The sequence below is a fragment of the Culex pipiens genome, chromosome 2 (genome assembly GCF_016801865.2).
Source record: "Culex pipiens pallens isolate TS chromosome 2, TS_CPP_V2, whole genome shotgun sequence".
Taxonomy (NCBI): Eukaryota; Metazoa; Arthropoda; class Insecta; order Diptera; family Culicidae; genus Culex; species Culex pipiens.
Window position 1 is genome coordinate 56311752 of NC_068938.1, and position 22102 is coordinate 56333853.

Genomic DNA, 22102 nt, shown 5'->3' on the forward strand with positions numbered 1-22102 from the left:
CATGGGCAAAGTTGTAGGTATCAGGATGAGGACTATTTTAAAAAGATAGGTACAAGAAAAAAAACCTGAATGTTTTTAAATTAACTTTTTTTTACAAAAAAAAACAAATTTACCAAAATCAGTTTTATTTTAAATTAAAAAAAAATGATATTGGGAAATGGATTTTTTGTACAAAAATAAGTTAATTTCAAATTCAGCGAAAAAAAAACATGTGCCTATATTTCAAAAGTCTACAGCAATACCTACAACTTTGCCCAAGACACCAAATCGATCAGAAAATTCGTTCAAAATTTACAGATTTTCAAATATGTACGTACCATTTTTGTGTGAACAGCTGCCAGAATTGTATGGAGCCTTGTATGGATGAAAATGGCTTCTTTAGTCACAGGGAAGGCTCCCATAAAATTTGAATCAAATCAAAAAATATAAATTGCAATCCATTTCCAGTTTTGGTGGAGAATTGCTCATACATCAAATAACGGTTCACAAAGTACAAAAAAAAAACTTAAACCTTGTTAAATCAAACTTCGTCTCTGAATCCGGCTAATCATGGATTCTCTACTCCAACTACAACTTTAAAAAATCATAAATCTATCAATTTCCAATTTCGTCTCAAGCAGCAACTTGTATAGAAAATTGTTGTGCATTTGCAGACCCCAATTTCAGATGCTCTGGAGTTGTCAACTTCTACTTGAAAATGAAAGTTATCGCAGTTTCAGTAAAAAATTTTGATTTTTCCCATCTACGTCTATTTCCGGTTTTTCGCGAGGGATGGGAAATTGGATGAACTTTCCGAGAAAAAAAAAATTACGATGCTGAAAAATCAAATCTATCATCAGTAAAAAAATCAAATTGCTTCGATTTGGCTGGACTGGGGGTTCGCTGGCCAAAATAATTAGTCCCATAATTTTTACCATTAGGGTGACCTACACCGAGTTAGGATGGTCCAAAAAAAAATGGTCGTTTGCGTCGAACCACTTTTTACAGAAAAGCATAACTTCGCTCCACTTTGACTAGAGGTGGGCAAAATCGCTCTTTAAAAGGAACTGCTCTTTTTGCTAGCTTATTAAAATGAGCGGCTCTTTTGAACTGCTTTTTCGATCTTTTTTAAAATTTTGATGAAAAGGCAAAAAATACTAAAAACGAGAATATTCGTTTGCAAACTATAGGAACTAGGACATTTTCATTGAAATACTCAAATTTATATTCAAATTTGTAAAAGCTTTTTTTTATTTTGTTAGAAAACCATTCAAACTAAACTTGAAAAACTGAAAACATTTATGTGGTCTTTAATTATTCACACAAGTGCTATTGAGAGTATTTCAATGTAAATTGATAAGAAAAGTTGCAATATACCACCCCCTAAAGAAATGTGTCGATTCAGCTTTCAAAAGTTGGGAATTAGCCCCCCTTGAACTTGCATTTTTTATCCTTAATAACTTGAAAGAGATCACCATGGGCCAATTTTGCCAAATTTGGCATTAATTAATAAACATTGAAATTTTTGAAATTACATTTTCATTTGTTAAAAAAAATACATTTTACCATTTGTTGGAAGTTCAATGAATAATATGTTAAAACTTAAAAAAGACACAAAAAATCCTTTTATCTTGAAACGGTTCTTTCAAAAGACCGAAGTTTAAAAAAACGCGGCTCTTTTTTGTGAACCATGGTTTGTTCGCTCTTTTAATGAACCCGCTTTTTAGCGGCTCGCTCTTTTTTGCCCACCTCTAGTTTTGAATGATTTTAGCTGTCTTGGGCGCAAATGAAAGATGATAAGTTTGACTTTCAAAAAAAAAGGTGTGGATTTTGGAAAATCTAGCCTTATATTAGAAAAAAGTTTTATGAAAACTTCATATTTCTATTTATCAAAAATAATTTAATTGTCTGCTCTACAACTTTGTAGAACATTGTTACACTCTATGAAAAAAACCTGCAAAGTTACAAAACACAAAAGTTTTAAAACGAAAATTTTTGTTCTAGATGAAAAATAGACCCTTCTGGGTTATTGTAGATTTCAAAACTCCATTTAATTACCAAAATATGACATGTTCCAAAAAAAATTACAGTGGTGTAACGGAAAATGACACAATTTTTTGAAACTGGTTTTGTATTTTTTCCGATGAACATTTTTTTCCGAATTCTGAGAACGCTATCAAATCAGGCGTTCAATTTTACATAGAAGTCCTTTTTACTCCAAATTTCCAAACCATCGCCATTTCAAGCTGCAAATCATTCGAAAAATGGACCTTGCATTCGAGATAAAGAAGAGTAATTCTCGCTGAAAGTGGACCACTATTTACACAAGGTGCTCAAAAATCAAAAGCTATGTACTTTTCCAATAGCCCCCACCAAGTTATGAAAGAAACCATGTTTGGTTGGTTAAATTTGTCCTCACCTCGGCGCCACGAAGCTAAAACATTTTTTTTTAATTGGTAAATTTTGGACTTAGGCGCGCCTGCAAAATTGCTAATAACTTTGCAAAACTTCAACGAACCCTTGATGTTTAGGGGTGTTTTGGAAAGGAAATGAGCAGAGCTTTCGAATGCACTTGTCAGAAAAATACCGTTCCATACATTTTTTAGCCAAAAAACACCAATGTATTTTTCAAAGTCATTTTTGAAGGCGAGCGCCCCGCTTTATCGAGAAACTGACAAATCCATTCGAAAGCTGAGGCGATTTCACATAAAGGACCAATAAATCTAAGGTGTATGTTCCTCCTATCTTTTTTAATCTAATTTTGATTCTGCGAGCGCAGCGCTCCGTTCGCATTTCGGGCACCCAAAATGTTGCAATTTGCTTGCCCCATTTTAAGGTTTTGTCAAAAAATATAGGTGCTCACTTTTTAAATGATAGTTTATTGTCCAAGGATCAAAATGCACTTTCGATAATTGACCAACATTATGTTTTTGGGTTCTTCCAGGCAATTGAATGTCGAAAAATTGTTTTTTGCAATTCCGTCGTGAAACTACTTACTTTTCCTGTCATTCTTGAACGACGAAATAGCCTACTTTTCTGTACCAAAAATAACAGAATCGAATAGCAACACTTTTCAAAATAAATGCTGAAAAGTTCTACTTTTCAGCACTGAAATGGGTGCTGAAAAGTTGAACTTTTCAGCACTTGTTTCGAAATGTAACACTTTTCAACATTTTTTTGATTCAAACGATTTATTGAAAAAATACATGAAAATTTGACATAAAATTTCACTCAATGGGTGTTTTTCGGAATTGCAAAAAATGTTGTATGGACCTCGTTGCAAAACTTGATTTTTTCAGCACTCTTCGTATTTATCCAACTCGGTGAACCTCGTTGGATAAATGTACGACTCGTGCTGAAAAAATCCTCTTTTTGCAACTTGTTGCATAAACTACTATTTTTAACTTCTTTTTGTAAAATGCTCACTTACAATTGGGTGGACTTTTTTTTCAGTAGAACTAATGAATGTAGCATGTAGGAAATTTCACCACGAACATTTTTCTCTATTATTTCTATTATTTACATGCGGCATATGTTTTGGAGGCCAGAGTATGGATTCTTATAGTTATTTTGGTCGCTGAATTCGGATCTGGAATCAAATTTCAGATAAACAGTGAACAGTGATATTTAAGCCACGCTCAAATATTATTTGCGTGTATTACCCATAGCCACTTAGGGATCGGCAGCCGAAGCCACTTACCACCGCGCCACGAAGCCTCTCAAAACAATAATAAGTTGAAAAAGCATTCTCCATATAAAAAATCCGTGAGTAAAATATCAATTAAAGTTAAACGAAAGATGAAATATGACCGAACTCACCAGCGATAAAAATTCCAGCATATTACCGCAAATAACTTTTGGGCGTGGCTCCAAATTTAACTGTTAATCTAAAATTTGATTCCAGATCCGAATTCAGCGACCAAAATAACTATAAGAAACCAAGGGGATGATGTAAGAAGAAGATTCACAATTCCGCATACTTTATTGCAAGATGCTTTAGGTAAACACCGAAAATTTGGTTGAAATTTTAAATAAACAAAAAATGCTATAAATCTTTTTATTTTATCTGTTTTCGATAAGAAGCCGATTAATTGAATCATTTTATAGTCGATAGACTATTTTTCTAAGCTTCAAAACATATGTTTTGTTGAAAAAATATTTTTGTTGCAAAATTGTCTTGCCTAATTTGTGTTCACCAATATCAGTGTCTTGAGTTTGTTTATCTTTTTTTCTTTGATCTGACAGGGGGATTGGCAGCCAAGCCCACTTTGGTCTGAAAGTTTAGGTCTGACAGGTCTGGATTGGCAGCCACACCCCCTTGTAAGGAACCACACTCTGGCCTGCAAAACATATGCCGCATGTAAATAATAGGCCGTGCTTGTTATTTCTGAGTAATTTGTAAAATTGGCACTTTTTTTTCTCACTAAAATATCTTGGCACTGGAGTATCGAAATTACATTATCTTATAGAGAAAAATGTTTGTGGTAAAATTTCCTACATGCTACATTCATTAGTTCTACTGAAAAAAAAGTCCACCCAATTGTAAGTGAGCATTTTACAAAAAGAAGTTAAAAAAAAAACAATTTTTCGACATTCAATTCCTGGAAGAACCCAAAAACATAAATGTTGGTCAATTGTCGAAAGTGAATTTTGATCCTTGGACAATAAACTATCATTTAAAAAGTGAGCACCTATATTTTTTGACAAAACCTTAAAATGGGGCAAGCAAATTGCCACATTTTGGGTAACCGAAATGCGAACGGAGCGCTGCGCTCGCAGAATCAAAATTAGATTAAAAAAGATAGGAGGAACATACACCTTAGATTTATTGGTCCTTTATGTGAAATCGTCTCAGCTTTCGAATGGATTTGTCAGTTTTTCGATAAAGCGGGGCGCTGGCCTTCAAAAATGACTTTGAAAAATACATTGGTGTTTTTTGGCTAAAAAATGTATGGAACGGTATTTTTCTGACAAGTGCATTCAAAAGCACTGCTCATTTCCTTTCCAAAACACCCCTAAACATTAAGGGTTCGTTGAAGTTTTGCAAAGTTATTAGCAATTTTGCAGGCGCGCCTAAGTCCAAAATTTACCAATTAAAAAAAATGTTTTAGCTTCGTGGCGCCGAGGTGAGGACAAATTTAACCAACCAAACATGGTTTCATTCATAACTTGGTGGGAGCTATTAGAAAAGTACATTGCTTTTGATTTTTGAGCACCTTGTGTAAATAGTGGTCCACTTTCAGCGAGAATTACTCAGGACCAAAATTACCTTTTAAGACCAAAGTTTCACGAAAATCGAAGAGGGGTTGGGTTTAACAAAATCCTTTAAGTCATTTTAAAAAATCCGTTAATAAAACATAGTTTTAAAAATTACCAATCACTCACCGTTTTGTTGCCCAGGTTCCGGACCCGACAGTTGAGATACGCGGTCTTGCCGACGAGGGCCGTGATGTTCTTCGAGGCCGATAAATCAAAGTACGGCCCCCGGTCCAGCGGCGTCCGGAGCAGGTTGCTTTCGTCCGAGTCGTAAATCTCGTTCTCGGCCACATCTGCCGCCGGTGGCTCGTGGAGGTGGTCGTGATGTTCCGCCGAGGAGGACCGCTCGTCAGAGTGGACCGTATTGGAGATACCTGGAGGGTGGGAGGTGGGTAGAGATAGAAAGAAACAAAGGTTGGACCGATTAGTTTGAAACTTAATTCCGGTATAAATTGGAAGAGATTTATCGATTTCCAAGTTCGGGTCGAGGTCGTGTGAGGGTTCCATTTTCAGGGCAAGAATTCGTGTTGCAGAGTTTTCCATTTCAGCTGTAAATTTTCTCATATTATAGCACTATTTTGAAGCTGGATCTCAAGCCGGACCCATACATTCTATATCCAATGTTTTTCATTAGCCGTAACTCCTTGTCATGGTACTGGCATCTGCGAGAAAATAATTATTTTCCTGATTTTGTTATACATTTCAGGTGCAAGATAGTCACTGGCATCTGTTTGTGATTTGCTGCAAAATTATTTCCCCGAAACGAATAAATGTTGGGTTTCCATGCTTTAAATAACTTGCAAATGGTGCTTAACCCTCTACAACCTAACCCCGCCTTTAGACGGGCTTCGATCTAAAAAAATGCCAAAAATCAATTTTCCAACCGATTTTTGATCTTTAACAACTCTTAAAATTTTAGAAAATTTCAGGGTTGGAAGTTTAACTTGTTTTATGTGACTTTGCCAATGTTTTAAAAAATGTCATTTTTTTAGGGGTCAACTTTGGCTGTGTTTTTTACTAACTTTTCCTATATTTTCAGTAAAAAGAAGTACGCAGTAATTTTTGTAGTATTCCTGACTATGCCTCTACACATTTTTTTTTGCAATTTATATGATGATGGTGCCATTCTATAGCAGAAAATGTGAAAAACATGCAAAAAATTGAAAAAGTGACTGTAAAAACGTGAAAAAATTAGATAGGCAAAATGTAATGATATAAGGTGGTAGAATAGGCCGAATACTATCAAAAACAAACATGAACATAACAAGATTAAAATAAAATAAAGCAAGAATAACATAAAACAAGAGAAGTAAAGTTTTTCGTAGAACAAAAGTTGCTCAAAATGACCTCCTGAACATGGGAAAAATAAACATTTTCGAAAAAAAAAATCTGGGCGGTAGAGGGTTAATATAACACACGATAAGTTTCATGTGTTTATTAGGGCCTATACTAGCCAACCCTCCTCCCTTCCTCTTCCTCCTCCCCTTGAAAACTAAATTGCTCATGTTTCGTAAACTAATCGAAACCCCGCAACATCCCTCGTGCTGTGTCAGTTACAGCTTACAGCACTGCGGCAAACCCATCCCAATAGAGTGAGCGGATGGCTTATTTGCAAAGTTTGCTCCCGGAGTGATGACACCCCAAATTAAGGTTCTAAACACAAAGAAAAAATACTCTAAATTTAAAAAGATCGTTCGTTGGATTAAAAGTTCGCGTTGGTGAATATTCGTAGAAAGTTCAAACTTTTTAATTTAAAAGTTAAAAAGTTGTTGATACTACCATGCATTTCTGGAACAAAATCGTTGTAAAGGTAAAAGTTTTTTACTTTTAATATAAGAAAAAACTTTTTATGGCAAGAATAAATAGGGGAGAGTGGGGAGACTTGATCCCCGGGGACACTTGATCCCAAGCCTGTATCTCGTCAGCATGTGGGTAAAACTATTAGCTTTGTTCTAGAAAGTTGTGCGAAATTAACTAAAACTCATTGTAGAAAACAAAGCAAAAAAATATAAAATGTTTAGATTGAGTTACACACATTTTTCTAAAACGAGCTGCAAAAAACGTCCAAGAGATCTTTTTTTCTTTGTTTTGATATCTATAGAAAACACTCAAAAATTATTCAAAAAAAATATTTTTTATACATGAATTGTTTGATAAACTTATCAACTCCAAAACCCTTACGCATTTGATGTTAAATTTATCGTCATACTATTTTTACAATCAATTGTTTAAAAAAGTGCATTTAGGGATTTGCATTTTTTACAGTCACTGGAATCAGCCTCAAGATTAATTAATTGGGCTGGGTTTTCGTACATAGTTTCCTTTAGTATAGTTGTACATAACTTACTGCAGTTTGAACTTTTTTTCAAAAGTTTTGTAAACAAAAATTTCCAGCTTCTGTAAACATGCTTAATTTTGGTCTAAAAAATAATATTTTAAGTTTTTAAATATTTTACATACTAAACTTTTATATTTTGAACACAAACGTACAGGTTTTATGTGAAATTGCTGTAACATATAGAAAATAAAAGTTTGGATGAATAAGAAACATTTTGCTTAAGATTTCTGCAAAATGTTGAAAGGGGGATCAAGTTACCCCTAACATTTTTAAAATGCCGGTTTAAAATATTTTTTTAAAACGCTTGGCATGATTCGAATAGTTCATCTGATGAAATACCCTTATTAGCCAAACATAGATGAATGTTTAAGCTTTCAATTCATGCAAAAAGTTTATAGTTTTGTGAGAAATTAACAGAGTTATGTGCGATACAAAAAAAGGGGATCAAGTCTCCCCACTCTCCCCTAACATTTAACATTACAGTGATGATTTTCGAAACATGTGATGGATTTTATTTCAATATTTTAATATTAAAACAGCATGTTTTCATTTTTTTTTTTTTTTTGAATTTAACGGATCTGCTTATGGTTGGCCAACTTCCGCGTCCAAACTGTACCGATTCTTACGGTACGCCACCGGTCACGTTCGAAGGCCCCAGGCTGAGCAGGTTACGGATGGATGTTTCGTTGGGGAGCATCATCGCGGCCTTTATTTTGGAGCGCGACAGCGATGTAGAGAACAGGATGGTCTCGTTGCCGGCCATCATCAGGACAGGCTTGGAGGAGTTGGCCATTGGTTGTTGATTCGGGAAGGGAAGTCGACGTTTTCCGGCTAGGAAGTGAAGCGCATGAGCGGATAGTTCACGATCACTTCGTCCTCCTTCGAGAATGATACAGATATTGCCAACTCGCCGTCAAAGTTCATCCGGCCGAAGCTGCGCCGTTGCGAGATGAGCGTTTGCGGGCGGAAGTTGCTGAAAGGGTTTTAAAGTAAATGAAATTGGCTAGACACTGAACACATTCTCAATACTCACCTGTAACTTCTTCGGTATTCCAGGTAGATGTTTTTGATCAGGTTCGTCGGATCTCGCTCCAACTTCTGGAAGTAATCTGAGTACGACAGCTCCAGGACCTGTGGCTTTCGTACAGACGGTCCTTCTAGAACTAGTGCAATCTGTTCTTCCGGATGTTTAGGTAATACTCGTCCCGCAACGAGAAATGGACTGCGGATCCTCGGGACATCCCACACTGTCCCGTCATTACTTCTGGCACATAATGCTGCTGATGGTCGTAAACCGCCGCCACCGAGTGCAACATCCGCGCTGACCACCTCCGATTATGCCGCTACTCGTCGTTTCCCTCTTCCGTCGGATCCTTCTCCTCACCGTGAAAATTAACTTTTTCGTACATGTTCAAAAAGTGGATGTAAATCTGCTTCAACGTCAATCTCGTCTACCCACCCCGGGCCACCACCACCGAATACAACCGGTGCAAATCCACATCCCGACCTCCAATCTTCGGCAACCACATAAACGGCGTCCTACATAAACAAACAAAATAATCTCAAACGCCACCAAACACCCAAGCTTCATTCTTACCCATTTCGGTCGTGAAACAGCTGCAGGTCCTGCAAGAAGCTGCAGCCATGGCCTTATCCTTTTGAAAACCAACTTTCCCCTAATCTTCCAACCTCGTTCCGCACCCGCACCCGAGCCCGCACCATCCTCTTTCGAAGGTTTCCGCGTCCAAGTCCTGGCAGCGGCCGCGTTCTGTTTTGATAGTCGTTGTGGACCTCCACTCACCGGAATCACCAAAACGTTTGTTTACATTTTGGACTTAGGCGAACACGGTTACACGAGAACGACAAAATGAAAGAAATTTTACAATCGAATTAAAAGTGAAAACTTTTAAATCAGTGGGCAATGAGATTTTCAAAAACTGTAGCAGTAAAAGTTTTCATTTTCAAAACAAGAAAAAAACTTTTAATGAAGCAAATTTTAACAACTTTTTAAATCTAAAGTAAGGTACTTTTGTCATTACCGTAATATTTTTTTGTGTGTAGCCTTACTTTGACTAAAGAATCTCTTTAGGAAAAAATGAAGCAAAATTTAAAGGTCAAAAACACAAAACACTACACAGCAATAAATCCGATGTAAAATCGCATGCAAAAGCATGCACATCACCTTCGTCAAAAAAGACACTTAATATTACACGCTGCATGTACAATATTTGTAAACACAAAAAAAGTTGCATCCGACGGGACTCAAACCCAGCACCTACAGTAAGGACTGGCGCCTTAGCCCGCTCGGCCATCAGACCGATGAAAAATGAAAAGGATAAACGTATATGTGAGCTTGACATTTCGGTCAAGTAGGTTTCCCATACTGATGGGCTACATATTTCAGAGTGTAATGTTACACAGAATTTCATAAAATAATGTAAGATTTATTTTACACCCAGACCTTTTACACGCAGCTGGGTTACTACTTTATTTGCGGTGTACCCTGGTAGTGCTCGGGCCCGAAAAATTGAGAATAGTTGTGTTACACCCGGAAATAACCCACCCAAAAGTGTAAGCAGACCTCAAATTAATTACAAAGCCGATTCATAGCCCGGAAACATTTTCGACAGGAATGTGGAAGGTAGGGTTGCCCTTCTTCCGGGGGTGTCGACAAGCCGGGTGATATTAGTTTACAGACGAGTTATTGCAAGCGCAGTAGGGGGGTTCCAGGAAACGTTTTCCAATTCGCAATTCACATAACGGCGCGTTGAACTGGGTGAACAATTGACCCAGGCCACGGGTTAGACCACTTGCCTGTGATGGAATTCAGTGAATTTGGATTATTCCGATAATTTCACACGTGGAGGTCAAATGAATTTAAATTTAAATTGCGTGTGTTTTTTTTTTCACAGCAGGATAATTTAGAGCGTTTCACCTCCTTTTCCTTCACCTAACCTTTTTCCAATTTAAATTTTGGGTCGAAAATTCAGATAGCAAACAAATAGTTTTTTCACAAAAACAAAATTTCAATGACGTGCAATCAATGAAAAACATTTTTTGATACATTTTCCTAAGTTGCTTTCAATTTTTTGCATGATTGAACAACTTTTTAAATATTTTTTTTTGGGTAACCGTACAGTACCGCGAAAAGTTTCCTAATTTTTTTTCTCAAAACTTAGAATTTCCCATGAATATGTTTGATAATGATATAGATATATTTTGAAATTTTATATAGAATTTTACCAAACTAGAGTTTTTAAAATTTTAATACTAACATTTCCTTATGAAACCATATTTTTTTAAGAAAACAGATTTTCCTAATTCACAATGTGGCTGTTTAACGACGAAATATTTTGTATAGTTCCTATGCAAAATTACATATTTCTTGGCACAAAAACTGTCAACATTCCCACATCAATACAGTATGGCCCATAAAAAAATGCGACATTGTTATTAGGTGAAAATCGGGACTATTTTTACTGTTTATGATGTATGTAGCATGTGTACATGTTAAATAGGTTCAAAACAAACAATCAATGCCTTTAAAATCATTCCCTTAGCATAACATAAGTTACAGCTTATTGAAATGCATAATTTTCCAATTTACTCTACGCCCAGGCCATATAAAGAAAAACATACTTTTTTCATGTTGGTCGATCTGGATAGCCTATTATGGTTTTTTTATGGATTAAAAAGTATACAGCCTTCAAGGTTACTGTTTTTGAGAGTTTTAAGAGTTAGTTCCACCGAATTTTACGTATTCTATTTACCAGTTATAGTAAAATAGTGAACTTTTCAAAAATATCCCGATTCTGAAAATGCATCAATTTTTGGTTTTTTTTTGGAGCCTGCAATGTTTCAACGAAAAAAACAAATGCTACTAATGATGGAAATTGATACTAACAGATGCTCTGATGTGACTTTTAACAATATAGAGCCGCTGGGCACGCTTTTGAACCATCAACAACGGTTTTAAGTTATTGATTTATTTTGACAGAATCACACAAAATATTAACCAAAATGGCATTTTTCACACAAATTACCAATTTTAACAAAATTAAAAAACTTCCTTGATTGGGCGTATTTAAGAAGGACTTCTAATGATGCTTTCGGTACATTGTTGGATATTTTAAACTGTTTCGTTTTTGAAATATAAATTATTTAATTAGGGTAAATATTGTTCCAAAAACACATTCATAATTGTAGACCGCCTGTACACAGTTTTGGTGAACTGCAAAAAATTATCATGACGATATCTTCAAAACATACTAAACTAACACCATAATACATAAAAAATCAGATTGTTAAATAAATTTAAGAATGGCACCATTTTTTCTGTGAAAACTGCACATGTCGCATTTTTTTATGGGCCATACTGTATTATCAAAATGTTTTATCGTATTATAAGAAAAAACTTCAATTTATATGTTTAGCAATAAGGGAAAAGGGTGACGAGCGGGAACTCCTGGGAAATCGATCATTTTTTGACCTTTCGATTTCTGGGAAACTTGGTCGAGACTCCCGGGAAATTGTATGCTTATAAACTTGCATATAAATATGAAAGCAAAATAATATAAACTAAACAGAAAAACATTTGAAAAAATCGAAATTGGGTAGAACATTGAATGTTCAATTTCAAAATTCAAATAACCTTCTTATTCAGAAAGTGTAAATTTTAACTTGTCAAAAATTCCAAAAACTATAATTGAGTGCAGCCAAAAAAAATGTAAACCCTTAGAATTTAGAAATGAAAAACTACATTTTTTTATATTATTATTTATTATTTCTAAGAGGGAAAAGCATTTTCAAGATAAGTTCAATTTCCATATCAACTCTCGAGCATAGTAAGTAAAAAGTAAAAGTAAATCTTTCCCAGTTCCTAAGGGGATCACCCTTGAAGAGTATCGGGGCCGGCATTTACAAAGCGGATTCAGAGGCAATTTCATTCTCAACTTAATGTTAACATGTTAAGGTTAATGTTAACATTCCATAGGTCGCCTCCCTAAGGTGTCGTGATAAGGTCCAGTTTGTGACGATACACTACCTTCCCTTTACTAAGCAATCGATTCCAGAAAGGAAAAGATCACCAGTTGTGTTGGTCCGAGCCGGGATTTGAACCCCGATCTAACGAGCATAGCAAACCTTATAATTTTGTTTTTTTCTTAATCTAAGTTAGTTAATTTAAATTTTGTATCAAGATGATCTCCTCAATTAGTAGTTTTGTGTTTCGCATCAATATTAAATTATATTTTGAAAAAAAAACTCATGCATTCTTTGTTAAGTTAAGGTCCGCCAATTGTGAACATTCGGGTTTTCCGGATAACTCTAAATATTTTGTCAACTAATATTTACAGTTGACATTAGGAAGGTAAATAAACAACTTTAAATTGTTGTTTTGAGTTGTTATTTATCGTATTGCTAAAATACCGATACTGTGAAACTGGGTGCTGAAAAGACAGAATGCGTAGCGTGATTTTCGAAAACTTCCTACTGCTCCTCACTACTACAACTGCACCACAGCTGTAAACATAAACAAAGTAAAAGGCTATGTTCAAGCTTAAGCGTGACATATTTTTTGCTGCTGAAGTGACATCTAGATTTTTTTGAAAAGGACCTATCTTTCATATGTTATAGGACCTTATCAAAAAAAATCTGGACTTGTTTTGAAACATTTTGGATCTGTTAAGTTTTTGCTGAAAAATTAAATGCTTCGCGCTTTTGTTGTTCGTAGACTAAACGATGGGCGGCCAAAAGAGAAAAATTGCGTCAGAAGTGGGTGAAATTTTGTGAATCAGAAGAGGAACCAAATGGAAGTTCCGAGATTATGTATCTTTGATGCGCAGCGATAATATCGGAGAAAGATTATTCAATATTATTTGGCAGGTGCCATTCATAATTTTTGAAAATCCGTCGCTAAAATTTTAAAATTATTATTGAAATGTTAGCGACGAATAATGCCAATCTTGATCTCCCTTCTTAAGATTTGTTGACTTTGAGTATCTCAAATATAAATTAATTATAAAATCAAAATAAATTATCGATCGATTACAATACTTCCCACTTCAAGGTATCATTTTGCGAACAGTAAATTGGTTCTGCTTTGACAGTTCTAAATTGAGGCCGCTTTGCGAACCACTATTCTGCACCCAGCTGTGAAATATGTTAGTTTTTTTTACTTCACAAAAATCTAATAATAAGCTCATGCAAAAAGTTAATGCAACTTTTAAAAAAATCATTCAGTGCGGTTGAAGATTCGTAAACATTTTAAACTACAATTTTGAGTCCCACATGTTTAAAAACGATGTTGTAATTGATCTTGTAACTGAAAAAATAATAAAAAATTTCAAAAAACTTCCCAATTTTCATGGAAATTTAAGTGCAATCAGCTGAAATCAATTTGAAATGCATTCCCTTGCGTTCAGAATCATTTTTAGCATGTTTGGGTTGATTTGAAAATCTTTTGATTTTTTGAAAGTTTTCGATGTTTATTATCGCAAAATGTTTTTTTTTTCGTTCCGGGTGTAACACATTTTTAGTTTTCGTCAAATCATATATTTTTCAAGACTAATGATTGCAAAACAACTTAACTAGTGTAAAATGCATTTTAAAACACTTTTTGCATTCAAATGATGAGAGTATGGCTTGTTATTATTTAAATTTTTATATTTTTTTATTTTTTTTTGCCCCCCCCCCCCCCTCTCCTCCTCGACCCCAGCCAGAGCAGAGGGATAAAACCTTTGAATAATATTTGCGTGGGTATTTTAAAAATTTAATTTTTCACGCTGAACATCTCAGACTAAACTTTTCGGGCCGTTGAAAGGTAAAAATTTACACAAAGCTTTTTTTTTTCAATTTTTAGATCAAATGTCTGGTTAAGCGCAATTTTAATACTTAAAAAACGGATTGCTGCAAAAAATTTAGTATGTATTTCTTTCTAAAGATTATGATTCCGGCTCCGTGGATCAATGGTTACGGCTTCTGTCTCACAAGCAGAAAGTTCAGGGATCAATTCTCGGTCAGTACCTTTGAAATTTGTACTGTAAAACATACTACAAAAATATGTAATAACAACTATCTATCTCAATTCGCTTTTTGAATTGTTTGGTTGGCCATTTTGTGAAGTGTCAAGAAGTTTGGTTGATTATGGTTGCCGGAGTCCCGAGGTATAATTACAAATGGTTACGGTAGTTGGGCATGTTCGTGTGTCAAACGCGTTCTGACCTGAAATCCCTTTGGCCAATTATCGCACTTACAGCAATTTTCAGAGTGTTTCAAGATTGCACACCAAGATTGAAACTTCTTTCATATAAAGAGTGACAACAATGCACGTGGAGCACTTCTTATCATTATTAAATTTTCCTAACATTCAAAACTGAGCAGACAAGCAATTTTTCTGAATAACATCCAGCCATCACTAAGCGCTAGGTTTATTTATCTTTTGAGTATGTTGCACTTTAGTACCTCTTCCTTTCACCTACAAGCTGCAATCTTGAAATCCCATAAAAGATTGAAATTTTCCGTGCGTTTCACTCAAACGACAATTTTGCAGCATTTTCTCCATCCAGTGGATATTTTAAATATTATATACCTTTATTCTCTGGCTAACAAAATCCCCCCGAGGCTGACATTACCAAACGAAAAAAGGCCCATCAAACAGGACGTTTGGCAAATCCTTTTAACCACACAGAGACAGTAGAAAAGCGAGACAGCACAGGGTCGAAATCCGATTTCTGCGAATCCCAGCCACACAATTTTATTGCGACGTGAAATTTGAATTTTTCTGCTTTATTGCCGTGTGGTAGCCCACCTTATCAATCCAATTCCATTCCCAGCGGGCAATGAAAATGTACTTGTGACTGAAATACGACCCACGACCACACGCTGGAATGGCTGCAGCTTTTACTTATTTCTATAAAAAAAAATATCAAATTCCTTTGAATTAACCTTTAAAGCAGTGCTGAAAGCACATTCCACGAATAATTGCACTTCCACTTGAAGTATGTCTTTAAATGAACTAACTTTTTCTTCCCTCCACCTTTTCATTACCTGCAATTAGCGAAAATGAAGTTGGGTGCAGGAAACTTTCTCCTTTTACCGTTTTTTTTAACCAATGGCAGGTGAGCATTTGATAAGGTACCGTGCTTTTTTCACCTTTTACCCTACAATTTCTTTTTCCTCCCGATTTTCACCCATTGCAGTATTGCTCTGCTTTTTTGTTCCAGGTTACCGTAATATCGTTCTGCCCAGTTTTGTGGCGGTGCATTGTGCAAAGCTTTGATGCTGTAATTTTCACCTTGATGGGGAAAAAGCGCAATTAATGCAACCCTTTTGAAATTGTTTGCAAGCAGGAAAATTTCCACCGAAGAAATCAATACGTTCAGAATGAATTGCACATAATTAATATTATCGAAGGTCTGTTTCACGGCTGCTTTTTCATTTCAGTGTTTTTGGCTTGAAAAATATGTATGAGCAACGCAAAAATACCAATCTCGTGCTTTTTACACTATTTTTATATAATTGCAATTTTTCGTCATCAGAGCCGATATTAATGTTTGTTTTACATCAAAGAATTCTATGTGATTTCGGTCATTCGAAATTTTGTATTTTTTAATCTGGCTGAAACTTTTTTGGTGCCTTCGATATGTCCATGTAATTTTCTATACAAATTCAGCAGTTGGCCATACAAAAATGAAATATGAAAATTAAAAAATCTGTATATTTGAAGGAATTTTTTGATCGATTTTGTGTTTTCGACAAAATTGTAGGTATGAATAAGGACAACAACGAAAAAAAAAATGATAAACGTAAAAAAAGATTTGATGATTTTTAATTTAACTTTTTGTTTCTAAAACTTGATTTGCAAAAGACGCTATTTTCATTATTTTTTTATTTCCGATATGTTTTAGGGCACATCAAATGCCAACTTTTCAGAAATTTACAGAACGGACAAAACATCTTTGATCGAGTTATTTTTCAACTTCATTTTTCGATGTAAAATCGAATTTGCAATCAAAAAGTAGGAACTTTTATGAAATTATCAAAAAATGCACCGTTTTCAAGTTATAGACATTTTAAGTTTTTTGAAAAAATCGCAGTTATTCTTTTTTTTTTCGCTAGGATTTGCCCACTTTTGAAAAAAGTGAGCAGAGGAAATTCTCTATATTTTGCTTTTTCGAACTTTGTTGATACGACCTTTGGTTGCTGAGATAGAAAAGAAGAAAGAAGCCATTTTGCAGCATGATTTTTATTGAGCTTTTTGTCACTAAAAATTGATTTGCAAAAAAACACTATTTTTATTTTTTTATATGTTTTAGAGGACATCAAATGCCAACTTTTCAGAAATTTCCAGGTTGTGCAAAAAATCTTTGACCGAGTTATGAATTTTTTAATCAATACTGATTTTTTTCAAAAAATCGAAATATTGGTCGCAAAATTTTTTTAACTTCATTTTTCGATGTAAAATCAAATTTGCAATCAAAAAGTACTTGAGTCAAATTTTGATAAAGTGCACCGTTTTCAAGTTTAAGCCATTTTTAGGTAACTTTTTGAAAATAGACGCAGTTTTTCATTTTTTTAAAATTAATGCACATGTTTGCCCACTTTTGAAAAAAAAATAGAAAAGCTGAGAAAATTCTCTGTATTTTGCTTTTTTGAACTTTGTTGATACGACCCTTAGTTGCTGAGATATTGCCACGCAAGTGTTTAAAAACAGGAAAATTGATGTTTTTTAAGTCTCACCCAAACAACCCACCATTTTCTAACGTCGATATCTCAGCAACTAATGGTCCGATTTACAATGTTAAAATATGAAACATTCGTGAAATTTTCCGATCTTTTCGAAAAAAATATTTTCAAAAATTTTAAATCAAGACTAACATTTCAAAAGGGCCAAATATTCAATATTACGCCCTTTTTAAATGTTAGTCTTGATTTAAAATTTTTGAAAATATTGTTTTAGAAAAGATCGGAAAATTTCACGACTTTTTCATATTTTAACATTGTAAATCGGACCTATAGTTGCTGAGGTATCGACGTTAGAAAATGGTTGGTTGTTTGGATGAGACTTAGAAAACATCAATTTTCCTGTTTTTAAACTCTTGCATGGCAATATCTCAGCAACTAAGGGTCGTATCAACAAAGTTCTAATAAGCTGAATATAGAGAATTTTCTCAGCTTTTCAAAAATATTTTTTTCAAAAGTGGGCAAACATTTGCACTAATTTTAAAAAAATTAAAGACTGCGTCTATTTTCAAAAAGTTACCTAATAATGGCTTAAACTTGAAAACGGTGCACTTTATCAAAATTTCACTAAAGTCAGTTTTGATTGCAAATTTGATTTTACATCGAAAAATGCAACTAAAATTCGATTGCAAATTTGATTTTACATCGAAAAACGAAGTTAAAAATTTTTGCGACCAATATTCGATTTTTTTAAAAATCGGTATTGATTCAAAAATTCATAACTCGGGCAAAGATTTTTTGCACAACCTGGAAATTTCTGAAAAGTTGGCATTTGATGTCCTCTTAAACATTTCAAAAAATGAAAAAAAAATAAAATCAGTGTTTTTTTGCAAATCAAGTTTTAGCGACAAAAAGTTAAATAAAAAATCACCAAATTTTTTTTCCGTGTATCATTTTTTTTTCAGTGTAGTCCGTATCCATACCTACAACTTTGCCGAAGACACCAAATCGATTTAAAAATTCCTTCAAAAGATACAGATTTTTGAATTTTCATACATCATTTTTGTATGGACAGCTGCCAAATTTGTATGGAAAATTATATGGACAAACTAATGATGCAAAATGGCTTCTTTGGGCATACCGAAGGCACCAAAAAAGTTTCAGTCGGATTAAAAAATACAAAAAAAAAATCCAAAAAAATTACCGATTTCGTTGAGAATTGCTCTATTACAAACAAATTTATGTGAAGCGGCCTTTGTAAACTGCTGTCGAAAAGCACTCGAAGCAAATCAGTTATCATAACTTTATCCTCTTATAAATTTCTCAGTCCATGATGCTGAAGTGCATCAAAAAGTGGTTTGCCTCAAGTTGGTGTTTTGGGTGCGATCTTCATCGCAGAATGTACACAAGGAACGAAAGTTAGCTAAAAACTTTAGCCAACAGGAAAACTTTCGGATGTAGTTGGGGTCAGCTCAGCACCGGCACTTATCAAAGTTGTTTTTCGTAAAAAATATTTCATTGTTCAAAATATTGTTCTCCTTTGAGCTTAAAACAAGCTTGAGAACATAGTTTACAAAAAAAAAATGCTATCAGCATTTCAACACCAAGTTAGGTTCATCCGATCGGAAAATTGCACATTTCTCAGTCACTTCAGTGAACCGACAGATTATGGTGTAGTTCCCCATCGTTCAGTTTCGTTATCGCACCAGTAAGCAAAGCTCCATTTATTTACATTAAAGTTTACGTCCCGAAAGTTTCCAATCCGCTCAGCAGCTCCACTTGCACCAAAAAGCATGAATCATGGCTCGCTAGATTTCCTGTCCCGATAAAAACTCGATAATCATCCCCTAAAATACACAAACCCAGAGGAAAGGGAAAACTTTACGTTCGTGATTCTCAACCCCAAAAAGGAGCAGCAGCTACTCAGCAGTGAAGGATGAAACTAGCGAACACGCAAAGACCAGCATCCTTGGCCCCGGTTCCGGGAGATGGACCCGAGGGGTATCTTCACCGGAACGAGCAAACGAGATATCGAAGGCGAATTTATATTCATTGATTTGCACTCGATAGCTCTAAAATTTACGACGTGATGGGAATTTTGTCCGCTTCCTTCTTCGAGTGTGTGTCCCCTGTGTTCACACATACGCGTATAAAACATGTACGGAACGCGCACACAAACATGCACACATACACGTAAACTGTCTTCGATGTGAACTACTCTGGTACTGATTATGTTTGAGGTCAGAGGTTCTTTTCATAGAAATCATGTGTTCATGTGGATGGGAATTTATGTTTAAAGTATCAAAATATCAAAATCAAATTATTCGCTCTACAGCATTGCCTTGGCGTTCTCGATTGCGAGATTGCTACTCGAAACTCAGGTGTCCGGAGGCTTGATTGTTGAGGCAATTGCAAACCTCTTTTTACACCTAAGCTTCCATCCACCCCGGGATTTGAACTGACGACCTTTGTATTGTGAGTCCAACTGCCTACCAGCGACTCCACCGAGACAGGACCTAGGGAGACGAATCCTACACCTGGACTGAGCTAACGCCCTAACCTCTAGATTAGACCGGGGCCAACATTTACTTCCCCGTCCGACGGAAGGCGTGATCAGACAAATTTTGTCTCGAAAAATGCCACCGGGACCTTCTGGAATCGAACCCAAGCCGACTGGGTGAGAGGCAACCACGCTTACCCCTGCACCGCGGGTCCCGGTACCATTATCATTGTATCAGTATCGGTATCAGTATCATTGCAGAGTTTTTTTTTTTTTTTTTTTTTTTTTTTTGAAGGTTCCTATAATCTATTGTGTTTCATATTTCAAATTTTTAAACTATTTACACTATTTCTTAAATAAATGTTATATCAACAGACAAAGCCACACTCCTATAACAGGCAAAAATAAACCATGTAGCTGATATGACCAGACTTGAAACAAGATAAAATCATTCATGACAACCCCTGACAAGATAGTTTCCGTGTTAATATTTGCAGAGTATGTGTGTGTATGAGTGTGTGTGTGTGCATTTGTAAGTTTCCTTCAGCACTACCTCAGATGTGCTGGAAAATAGGGTGACAAACAGCAGAAAAGGAGCACAAGCATTTCCATTTTTAACCTCTCCTCCTCGAAGCAGGGGGAAATATGACCTCTACCGGCTGGTACTTTTCAGGTCACATAATTTCATATTTATAAACTCTGTGTGCCTTTTCACTTCCGGAGATTCCGCTGGGCGGCAATGCCCGTCGCATACGGAAGTAGAGAGTATACGTACATTCCAACCAGGATGCACGAAGGAAGGATGTTCGTTGCAGCAATTCCGGAAGGGCTTTTTCTTTACTGCTTGAGGGCAACCCGCTCTCATGATGCGGTGCAGTTAAGATAAATCAGAGCTTCGATACTGACTTGTTGGTTTTTGTAAAGTTTTCGATATTTTGCGTTGAACAAGTTGTGTCTTATTCGAATTCGATGGTACCACCCAGAATAAATGGAATTGGGGCAATCGTACTTCATCAATGGGTGACGGAAGATATGAAATTGAGTAATTGGATTAAGCCAGAATTCAGAACGTCCCTTTTCTCCGAAAGTAAATTTGCCGACAGCTTCAAAAAGGCACAAGCACCGGATGTCAGCAGCAGCTCCGAAGGGAAAGGATGATTATCAATATTCGATTAGTGTTGACCTTTCTGATGAAATGTCGTGTCCTAGCGAGGTAGTCTATCACCGGTTCGCTGAACATTGATCAGTATGTAGGACACATCGCGTAGATTGTTGGGATCAAACAGAATGGCGTGATGCTCCCGAGGAATGTCAATCAAGTTTGTTTTGAATGATGGATTTGAATTTCAAGCCGAGAGCAACAGTAATTGATTTATTTGCTGTGTTTCCAGGAAGCAAAAAGCTATTATAGACTCTCCATTTTACATAAATTCATACTTATTTGCATTTTCTATAGAAAAAAATTAGTAAGGTTACCAAAATCATGGATTTAATTCGTTTCGTATGAATATTTGAGCAAACTGAATGCTAACAAATTTAAAAAAAAAAAAACATCATAAAAATCATAACTTTTCCAACAAAAACATCAATTTGGGTAATTAATGATCAGTCCCAATTTAATAATATCAATAATTTCTGACTGGCTTAAAATTGTTTTAGTTTACAGTGCGCTTAAAAAGAATAAAATCTGTATTTTTTTTTTTTTTTATGGGTCCAATAAACCAAATTTCCACTTTTTGCTTTTTGGGTGTTTTAGAAACCGCCTTGAGTCAGGGGTATTAAAAAACAACCAAAAAGCAAAAACTGAAAATTTGGTTTATTGGACCTTTTAAAAAAACTTCAGAAAAAGTGTTTTTTTTTTTGTTTTATTGTAAATTAACAAGGAACAATTTTCTAGGTTTTTTTTAGAAGCAAACTAACTGATAAACATTTTAATTTATGAAGAAATACATTAATACTCAAGTTTCTTTTTCCAAATTTATTGCTCAAAATTTGAGCAAGTCTATGCTGGGTGAGTATTGTCCCGTATGAATAGTAAGTTGGAAATTAAAGAGATTTGCTTAAAAAAATGCACTAATTAGCACTTATTTAAAAAAATGAATGACTGCGACTGTTTTCAAAAAAGTTACCCAAAAATGGCTATGACTTAAAAACGGTGCACTTTATCAAAATGTCACTTAAGTACTTTTTGATTGCAAATTTACATTTTACATCGAAAAATTAATTTGAATATTATTTGCGATTAATATTTCAATTTTTTGAAAAAATCAGTATTGATTCAAACATTTATGACTCGGTAAAGATATTTTGCACAACCTGGAAATTTCTGAAAAGTTGGCATTTAATGT

At 35.0% G+C, this 22102-nt stretch overlaps 1 protein-coding gene across 1 annotated transcript in view; it reads right to left on the reverse strand.

Moving 5' to 3' along the window:
- Positions 1-22102, reverse strand: part of LOC120418621 (zwei Ig domain protein zig-8-like) — a 38752-nt gene that overhangs the window by 14585 nt on the left and 2065 nt on the right. Inside the window, exon 2 of the mRNA XM_039581064.2 lies at positions 5365-5609. Coding sequence (XP_039436998.1) covers positions 5365-5609 — 245 coding nt within the window. The remainder of the gene's footprint in view (positions 1-5364; positions 5610-22102) is intronic.